The sequence below is a fragment of the Drosophila sulfurigaster genome, chromosome 3, assembly GCF_023558435.1.
Source record: "Drosophila sulfurigaster albostrigata strain 15112-1811.04 chromosome 3, ASM2355843v2, whole genome shotgun sequence".
NCBI classification, from domain to species: domain Eukaryota; kingdom Metazoa; phylum Arthropoda; class Insecta; order Diptera; family Drosophilidae; genus Drosophila; species Drosophila sulfurigaster.
The window spans coordinates 15,742,362-15,752,597 of NC_084883.1; the positions used below are offsets into that span (position 1 = coordinate 15,742,362).

At 39.0% G+C, this 10,236-nt stretch overlaps 1 protein-coding gene across 9 annotated transcripts; it reads right to left on the reverse strand.

The window, feature by feature from the left end:
• Positions 1 to 82: 82 nt before the first annotated feature.
• Positions 83 to 9,704, reverse strand: LOC133842490 (ATP-dependent 6-phosphofructokinase). Of its 9 annotated transcripts, none has more exons than XM_062275586.1 (15): positions 9,574 to 9,704; positions 9,404 to 9,512; positions 8,680 to 9,344; positions 8,504 to 8,624; positions 8,171 to 8,445; positions 7,926 to 8,115; positions 7,714 to 7,860; positions 6,725 to 6,826; positions 4,598 to 4,939; positions 4,379 to 4,533; positions 3,093 to 3,201; positions 2,272 to 2,460; positions 1,453 to 1,895; positions 550 to 1,392; positions 83 to 486 (listed from the first exon to the last, which is right to left on the reverse strand). In XM_062275586.1, the coding sequence occupies exons 3-15, from the start codon at positions 8,721 to 8,723 to the stop codon at positions 348 to 350; spliced, it is 3,099 nt and encodes a 1,032-aa protein (XP_062131570.1). In that variant the 5' UTR covers positions 8,724 to 9,344; positions 9,404 to 9,512; positions 9,574 to 9,704; the 3' UTR covers positions 83 to 347. The 9 variants fall into 9 exon arrangements, with proteins under 9 accessions (XP_062131570.1, XP_062131569.1, XP_062131573.1 ...); XM_062275585.1 differs by lacking the exon at positions 3,093 to 3,201 and adding an exon at positions 4,136 to 4,244; XM_062275589.1 differs by lacking the exon at positions 3,093 to 3,201 and adding an exon at positions 3,672 to 3,780 and having other exon boundaries at positions 8,726 to 9,344; positions 9,574 to 9,703.
• Between the last annotated feature and the right edge of the window lie 532 nt (positions 9,705 to 10,236).

Genomic DNA, 10,236 nt, shown 5'->3' on the forward strand with positions numbered 1-10,236 from the left:
CGGGCATACTATAGACACTATGTACCACTCGGTGGCATGAATTATTATTGATTTGGCTAATCTAAATGTTAGCTCCTAAACATTTGACCTGAGCTGTGAAATTTATTGTATACATATATGTAATATTATTGTATGCATGCCATTTTTAAATAAATGAATAACAAACGTGAGTGTTACAACAGCAGCGCAGTAGACTTAGTTATCAAAGAATTATATGTGCATATATGAAAAAAATAATAAAACACTGAGATTGATACGCGGTGTGATCATTGTTTGTGCACTGGGCATGATAAATATGCGGGATAGTGTTGCTCTTGTTGTTGTGGTTCCTCTCAGTTGTGTCGGGCTTAAGCGACAGCATCGGTATCGCACTCCTCCTCGACGGTAATGTACATGCCCTCCTCCTCATAGGCGGAGTCGTGCTTGGCCAAGATTCTCAACAGTGGACGCAGGCGCAGCCACCACTGTTTCTTCGGGATGCGTTGGCTACGGAGGCAAAAGGAAATCAATTAGGATTACTTCAATACTCTCACTAAGCCATTAACTTACTCAAAGTTTGTCTCGCCAATGAGATCGACCAGAGGTGTGAAACGATACTGACGGGACACAATGCCCAAAAGCGTTGCAGTGTCGTTGGACTTGCAGTTGACGACGCCATTGGCATCGATGTTGTTCTTGATCTGCGTGGCCAGCCAATCGACGCACTTGGCAGCCATTTTGGTGCCCATGTTACGATCGAAGGGCGTGGGTGAGCCACCCTGTTGCATATGGCCCAAGATGTTCATGCGGCAGGTGAAGAGTCCCTTGCCCTCCTCCGAATACAGACGGTAGATGAAGTCTGTGGTGTAGTTTTCGCTGGCCTTCTCGTTGCGCAAAATAAGACCACGCGACACACCCTCGGCCATTTTGGAAGCCATGTGATAGACATCCTGCTGCAAGTCCTTGATCGAGAACTTCTCTTCGAAAATGTAGGCAGCATCGGCGCCACCAGCCAAGCCAGCCAATGTGGCCAAGTAGCCGCAATAGCCGCCCATGGTCTCAATGACGAAGACACGACGCTTTGTACCCTGAGCCGATTGACGAATGCGATCACAGATTTCGGTGATCTCATTGAGACCAGTGTCGCAACCCAGCGAGAACTCTGTGCCGGGCACATTGTTGGAAATGGTCGAGGGCACAACCACAATGGGGATGCAGAACTCTGGATAGTTTTCGCGCTGATCGGCGATCTGGCCAGCGGCATGATAACTCTCGAAACCACCAATGATCAGCAGACCCTGGATCTTGAACTCCTTGAGGCGAGCAGCAATCTCCTTGAATTTACCCTCGGGCAGAGTACGCTTGGTACCCAAATAAGCGCCACCTTGGCCAACCCAGCCAGACACATCAGACCTGCAATGCAAGTAAATCAATTAGCAAAAAGAATAAACTTTAAGGCGACGTCATACAGACCATCCCAGCTCGCGCACATTGCCAGCAATGAGACCCTCGACACCATCGTTGACACCGTAGACAACATCACCGCGATAAATCGCATTGCGGACAAAACTGCGCACAGCGGCGTTCATGCCACAAGCGGGGGCACCAATGTGCATCACGGCTAGCCTGTAGCCCTCAATGCCCTTGCCCTGAGAGTCGAAGCACTCCTTGGGCGGCTTCAAGCGGGTCAACATCTTGTAGGTCTCCAAATTGCGCTCAAAGGAGCGACCACGCAGCTTCACAGCATCAGCCCAGCGCTTCTCCTTCATGGCCTTGGCCACGGCCTGGGTGCGTTCAACGCACTCCATCAATGGCACACGCACCGTCTGGTTGCCGTCCAGAGAGATGACCACAGGCACCGAGTCGGGCGTGGCCTCCATCAGAGCCAGCGTGGCCTCAGCACCCATGCGACAGGCCTGAAATCAGAAATAAGTCACATATTAATTTATGGATAACAAGAGAAGGGAAATAAAAATCACATAGTTTATCTTCGAAAAGCTTTTATTGCTTTTGAAAATTGCAGCCTTCCGCTATTTACTCGAAAAGTGTGGAAGATTTTTCACGTATTTCATACCAAAAACAAAGTTTAGTCTCTAAAAACTATTTTTAGGGAACGATTTCAGATTGAGTAGGAATAAACCCTGCCTTCTTGCACGATAAAATGTAGAAAACTATGAAAAAACTGCTGCCTTGTTGCTTTACCCTTTGCTCTGTACCTTGAAAGTTCATCCAGTCAATCAAGACAAATAACGGTATACATATAGATAATGGCTATAAGTGCAGGAAACTTACCAAGACACGATCGAAGGCGCTAGGGTTGCCACCACGCTGCACATGGCCCAGCACAGTGATACGAGCATCGTGCTTAAGACGCTCATCGATGACCTTCCTCACATCCTCGGCGGTAATTGGATGACCCTCACGATCCATGGCACCTTCGGCAACAATGACAATGTTCAGACGTTGGCCAGCCGAACGCTCCTATTGGATTAATCGGGGAATAACAGCAGATATTTGTTAAACACTATTCTTAAAATTCGTTTCAAAAATAATAGTTAATGATGTTAGTGTACACAGAATGGCCATAAAAGCAATGGAGTGTAGGCAAGTGGACAAAACATACATTTAAGAAAACAACAAATAGATGTAGTTATATAATATGTATATGAATCGTATGAAAAGGTATTGGCATAAGAGATGAGAGTGAAAGTAGTATGAGAGAATGTGAGGTGGAAACCAACAAAAAGAAAAAAACAATAAACAATTTACTTGTCAAGCTACGTAAGAATATGGTGTTGATTTCAAGGCAATTAAATTGCCCTGAAACTGTTAGCCTTAACTACACTTTAACCCAATAAAAGCCAATTGAATTGCCAATTAGTGTGTTTGCCAGAACGTGTTTGACAAAAAGCAGCTGCAGTTGCCCATTTTTGGAACATCTGTCAAAACGCACGATTAGTTTCAGAAATGTTAGATTTTGAATTTTTTGATTTATCAAAATGGTAACGGAAAAATCGAGAAGAAACAATAACACCGCAAAGAGAGAGAGCGAGTAAAAGAGAAATAGGGAGTAAGTTTTTTTTTTTTACTTAAAACCTGAACCATTCGCTGACCTGAAGGAGTTTTTTGCTGAGATGTTCCTGCCAGTCAATTGGTGCAGGCTCTTCGGGAATAAACATAAAATCAGCTTCTGTAGCGATAGCTGCGGAAATGGCTAAGTAGCTAAAAACAAAAATAATAAAACACAGAGAAACAATGTGGCATATATGAGATGAATATTGTTATTTGATATTATATTATTCACATTATGATTAGGATCGGGGAATCTTGCTGAAAGGAAAGGAATCACACATCGTAAAGCTATTGATGACGATAAAAAAAAAATATATATATTTTGATGTATTTTATAATAAACTGAAGAGTAGACTAAAGAGAATCACTTGTCGAGCAATATCGAAAGCAATTATAAAGCACAGAGTACAATTATCATATTTTAATACTAAATGCTGTTTGATTTTCGTGCCTAATTGCGTGTAGGATGAATGCAAAGTGTATAATGGATATGTTTTCATTCGATTTCATTTTAAATACATTCTGTAATCGAGCTGTGTAGTCTCTAGAGAAGTGCACAACCAAAAGCAATGAGATAGAGAGAGAGAAATAGAGAAAGAGTTAAAAAGTTCACATCTTGCCTGAGCTAATTGAGTGCAAAGCCTATCTGGCCAATCGGTTTTCGGTGGCATTTCGGGTATAAATATGAAATCAGCCTCGCTTGCCAATCCGCCGACCAGTGCTAAATAACTGTAAAAATATGTAGTAGTTATACAAAGGGATTATACATGGGATAATACACATAGATAAGGGGGCAGTCTCTAAGATAGGTAACAAATAGTTAGCACAAGATGTACACAAAGAGTACAAAAATGTTGAAATAACATCGAAGCAAGTGAAAATACTTTTCCAATTTCAATAGAGCAGCAGCACGGCTTTCTCTTCTTAATCTTTGTAATCAGCATCGAGTATTTTCAGAGAGTGTGTGGAAAAATGGAAAACATCAAGTGCGCTTCGAAAAGAGCGAGAGAAATTCCGAGACATACAAATATTTGAAGTATGTACGACTGTGAGAGAGACATGAATCGATCTTCTGATTGCTTGCCTGTTCCAGTTTGAGAATCAGACGATCGGGCCAATCTTGTGGCGGCGGATACTCTGGGAGAAAGACATAATCTGCCTCGGAAATAATGCCAGCTACAACGGGTAAATAACTGTAGGTATTGGAAGGTATTTAACATTACCGTTGCAATTCACAAAAATTGCACAAAAAAAAGTAGTTGTTACATCACAATCTATCGTCATCATTATCAATGAGAAGAAGTCAATCCGATAACAATCGACTTACCCACAATGACGACCCATGACCTCCATGATGAAGGTGCGCTGATGCGAGTACGCCGTGCTGGAGATGGCATCGATGGCCTCAATGATGCGATGCAAAGCCGTATCGGTACCAATGGTCATGTCCGTGCCACAGAAATCGTTATCGATGGAGCCCACCTAGGGAATACAAATTTCCATTTAGTTTATATGAATTATAATTTATTCATCAGCAACTTCTTACCAAACCAACAATGTGCAGCACATTGTACTTCTCCTTCTGCTCGGTGGTGATGGTGTTGTTCTTCTGCAGCTCATCCAGCAGGCTGGACCACTCCTGACGGAACAGATTGGCGCCAGTCAGCGAACCGTCACCGCCAATCACAACCAGATTGGTAATACCGCGTTGCACCAAGTTGTTGGCAGCCTTCAAGCGGCCGGCACGCTCACGGAAGTCCTGGCAACGGGCGGAGCCAATGATGGTGCCACCACGATGGATAATGGAAGAGACCGAAGCCCAAGAAGCCTCCTGGATGCAGTCGCCGCCATCAACCATGCCTTGGTAGCCTTCCCGGATGAAGTAGACCTATAAAGAATGATTTTGAAATTGTCATAAGTATTTTTCCAGGCATTTCTTAAACTAATTCGCTTTATAAATACAAGCAATGATTACTTATGCATATCAAGCCATTGACATATGATCCGCACCCAATTACTACATTATCAACACTTATCAGGCCTAATTAGTGATAACGCTCAGCTGCGATTATAAATAAGTGAATGAGAAACTAAATTGTAGTTGTCAAGTTACTAGGTCTGACTGTTGAAATAAGAACAAATCAATTGTTGCAAGCAGACATATATTCTATATTTAGAAATTCCTTATAAACGTGACTCCGTTGGAGAGGATAAAGCTGATTCATACGCATTAAAATGCAACACGCATTCAAGCTTTATGTAAGCATAGGTAAACAATGATATATGCGCTTAGAAACCAAAAAGGTATGGAACCATTTTTGTGTTTACTATATAATATATGTATATTGATCTATAAACTATTAAAAGAGCCAAGATCAAAGTCAGGTGTCACTGAGAACTGATTGAAATTGATTGAGTTCACTAATTTTCTCAATTGTAAATTAAAGAAGTGAAAGTAGTTAACTGTTAAGTGAAATTGAAAGCGAATCTGCATAATTGCACCATTTCAAGTATTTCCCAATTCCAGCTTGCTCTTGCATGATCTAAACATGAAACATCGCCTAAACATGAAACATCGCCTTACCCTTTGGGGAAGGACACAGACTCATAAAACGCCATAATTGATAGCAAGAAAATAAAAGTGACATTGAGAAAGCAGCCTCGCAACAAATTCAATTTCATTGCGAATATGAAAATCATGAAATTCTGTGTGCAATTTATTTCAATTATTTAAATTTGGATACAAGATAAAATTGTCATATTCCGGATGACGAAGCTTTAATACCCTCGCTGCAAATTGCTGCTATAATAAAAATTCGATTTTACTTTTTAATTGTTTGGAATGCGTTGAACATATTTTCGCCACGAATTTAATAGTTTCTATGGGACCCAGCATATTATATGTCTATGATGATTAAAATAACAAGTCCAGCTAAGAATATTTATTATTTTTGAAAATTATAAAGCGATTATAAACATATCGTGACTATATAATAATACGCTTTGCAAGGGTGATAATTAAATATATAGTAAGTGTGTTGCAAACACATGAAGTAAAAGCCGCTCATCAACACTTTAATTTATAGTAGTTTGGTAATCAATGAAAACACAGTAAGTAATTGACTTTTCAAACAATAACCGCATTTTCTCAGATATTTCTGCGTCTCTTGATCCTCTGTAAGTCGCCCGAAATAAACTCAATGTCAAATGTGCGCACACACAGATACAAATTGATTGTGTAGGTGTGTCAGTGTGCGTGCATGAGAGTGTGTGTTTTTGTGTGAGTGAGTGAGAAGTGTGAAGCGCTTTTATTTTATTTAAATATTTTCTTTCAGGCTAACATGGCCGTTATCTAACGGCACTTGACACCTAAAAAGCAAGCTAATTTGTTTAATTACTTTTAGGTGCAATAAAATGTTTCAATTTTCACAATATGCAAGTAATTGAATTTCAATTTCCCTTTTTACAGGGTATAGAAAGTATACTACAGAGTTCAATGGCTGCACTTGTGGTCCCAGCTGACCGATAAGAATGAGTAGACCCACTTGGTTCATTATGTCAAATGTATTGAATACATATTTGCATGGAATGCGTGTACGTACTACCACATACATACATACATACATACGTACATATATCAAAGTGAAAGCACTTGGCAGAGGTCACAACTTACCTTGCATCCCAAGTAGATGGCCATGCGGACACAGGCTCTCACAGCCGCATTCATGCCCTGGGAGTCGCCACCGCTGGTGAAGACGGCCAGACCCTTGTCACGCTGCGAGCCGCGTGCCAGGAAACGTTGATTAATATCACTATTCATTTTGAATCCTTCAGCAAATGATGTTTTAGGTATAATATGTTGGATTATTCCTTTTAATTTGTCAGTTCAACACACAAGAACGCGCTGCTGCGAGAGAGGGAGAGAGACGATTCACTGTTGCACCGATTGTATGTGAATTGATTCACATAAGCACTAGCACAGCACTGGAGGAGCTTCGAGGAAGCCAAGTCAAAGTCAACGGGAGATGATGTCCAAATAAATGACGACAAAAAATTAGGCTGCCGCGGCTGTTGGTGGTGTGTGTTATGCCTGCGAGACGATTTTCAGTAACTGGCTACGAGAGCGCGTCGGTCGAGCACAGAAGTTTTGGTTTTGACGTTTCAAGGTGACCTTTAAACGCAGCAAACGCTTTTTTCGCTAAGCGCAACTACCGACGCGACGGCACTGATGCAATGAACTGGTTGTGTGGTGTTTGTTACACTACTGCCACCTTACAACGCCTCGAATGTGATTGTTTAACACGAACTGCGACTTTTGATATGGTGTTTAATTAATATTATTTTCTTATTATGGCAAAGAGAGGTTGAAATTGTGCTATCAATATTTCGCTATTGTGGGCGAAAATGGGCGAGATTACCCTATTGGACTCTTTTGTTTACCCCACACAACTGAGTGTGAGTGTCAGAATGACAGCTGTGCAACAGCTGTTCGCGACCAACGGATAAAAGCTCTCTCACAGTCGCTTTCTCTCTCTCTCTCACGCTTGCGAGCTTTCCGTTCGTGCGCAGCTCGAGCTTTTCGTCGGAGCGTCAACGTGCGTTTGTAACCGTTGGCAGTTTAAAACTTGTGTATGCCTGTATTTGGGTGCGGTTGTCACTTACGAATGGTTTGCGATATGGATGCACGTAGTCGAAGACGTCTTGAAAGCTGTGCAAGCAGCTTTGTAACTCTTTTATCTCCTTTTCTCGTTTCTTACATATTCGCTCCATTTCTTTTTCCGAATTTGTAACGCAGCCTTTTTGGGACAACTATATATATATATGGAAAATATATATAAATACTTAAGAGAAGAGTATACTAAGAGAATACTTACTTTCCGCTGAATGTTGTAGAAATTAATCAAGTCCACATTATTCACGTTTTGGAAACCATCGCCGCTTCCATTCAGCTTTCCTTCGCCTTGCAATAATTGGTTCCTAGCTAGATTAACTGCAGATCCTTTAATAGTTTTGCTCAAATCACGATGATCCGAATTTTTGACGGTTTCGGAATACATTTGCTTACTAGAAATTGTTCTATTTAATACATATACTTCAGAGATACAAATTATAAGTGTACCTTTTTCGAAATAACTCGTCAAGTTTACCAAAATGTTGAATAATGTCATGTACAGCATAGAGAACGGAAATCCATTCTACAGTATTATCGCACAAGTAATGGTAATACAATTCAATATCACTGTCACGCAAAGCCATTAAATAGTGGAATTTTTGAATGGGATCCTGGCATTTCGACAAAGTCACTTCAATCATGGTCAACTTATCACTTATGCTTACTTGATTGTGGCTATGCTTTATGTGAATTCCATTATGACACCATTGCGTATTTTTATGCTAAGCCATTTTCAAATAGTTATAGAAATATTTCTCGACATATAATAATCCATCTTACCTCTGTTAAATGCACTGATTTCAAGTCGTTATAGCAATGTTTAAAACTGCTAATATTTGATAAACACCGATTTATTCGACAATATTGATGCCTTGGCGGTAATCCCTCTACTTGAAAAAAACTATGGAAAATAAGTAAGATCGCAGATTTCTTAACAGATACTTGTCGCCACAAACCTGCCTATTAATTTGGTAAATACTCGAAATTTGTTGGGATACATACCAATTTAGTAAACTTAAAAATTTTGCATTTTATATTATATTTTGATTAAAAAGACGACGCCTGATCCAAATTCACATTTTCCCAAATCAACAACGTAAAACAGAAGCTCACTCTGTTCTTTCCTATATTTGAAAAGGCCTCAGTTGGTTTTCAGATATACCATTAAACATTTCTCTGGTGATATCATTAGAGGTTTTTTAATCCAGTTTGCAGATGATTTAACCACCTTTTTGACCTTTTCCGATTCCCTTTTCTTTATTTCATTAATGCGTTTTTTCAAATATTCTATAGTATCTGGAGTATTAAGTGGTTTAAGTGGTTTCTTCTTGGTCTCCTTCATTAGAACTTGGCTTAATTTTTGCCCAACTATAAGGCGCCTGTATTTCTGAATGATATTATCGACGGCATATAATATGGTCAATACCTCAGAAGTGTTATTGCATAGAAAGTTATAATACAGGCTTATGTCCTGTTCCCGCAATGCCATTAAATGGTCATATTTTTTTACAGGATCTTCAAGAGTTTGCAATTGTTTCTTAAAACCATTTAGATAATTATCCGAGGAATATTGACTATTTACTGCTGGTATTTTCATAGTTTCCTTTAGAGCATTTATGCGCTTAATATAATATAGAAAAAAGCTGAATTTCATATATATTTTATTTATCAGGGACTTACTTTCATTTCAATATCGGACACTGTGAACCCTCCATAATATTTACTATATTTGGTATAATAACGATTAACACATGAAAATTGATACTTTGGCACCAAATTCGATAGTCGCCTAAAGCTAAAGGATATTAGAGGTTTTTGATTTTTTTATGCGTGACAAGAATCCGACGAACCTGGTTGAAAATTTGGTGAAGAGGTGAACTGAGCTTGAAAGCATTCTCATAAAAGTAAAATTTCAAAATTTTGAAGGCAGTGTTAAATACTTAGATATTTTTGCTATAAACTAGTAAATTTTAAATGCCCGACATACTTTGGTTACAGCACAACAAATCATGTGTTGCGATCGCCACAGCGATAAGGTTTAAAAGGCACGTGATTGTTAGAAATCTTATCTTAATATGGTTAGTTCGAAATGAAACGCATTTGTTCTCTTGTTTTTTATTTTTATTTTGTTTTTTTTTTTTTTTTGGTAATTAAGAAACTGTAATTTCAATAAACTTAAATTTTCACATCAATCTTTGCCTCCATTTTGCATACAATTAATGTGTGCTCATTGTTTATAACTCATTTAGATCTTTTATAGTATGCATGTATTATGTATTGCAGTTTCATTGGTTATTCGACGTTTTTTCTCATTTATTATTTGTATTGTTATTATTTGTATTTATGTATTTTGTAAGCGTAAATTCAATTGCGAAAATATACATTTACTTTTCTTATACTCACACATGTATACGAATACACCCATATGTATATACATATATATTTGCATATTATTTTCATTTACTGGACAATAATAGTATATATATATTTATATAAATATGTGCATATTTATT

Coding starts and splice junctions, on each gene's coding strand:
- LOC133842490 (XM_062275586.1), bottom strand. CDS start 8,723: ATGTATCCCAACAAATTTCGAGTATTTACCAAATTAATAGGCAG. Junction 8,446..8,503: donor AATCAGTGCATTTAACAGAG/GTAAGATGGATT, acceptor AAAATGGCTTAG/CATAAAAATACGCAATGGTG. Junction 4,534..4,597: donor TGCTGCACATTGTTGGTTTG/GTAAGAAGTTGC, acceptor TGTATTCCCTAG/GTGGGCTCCATCGATAACGA.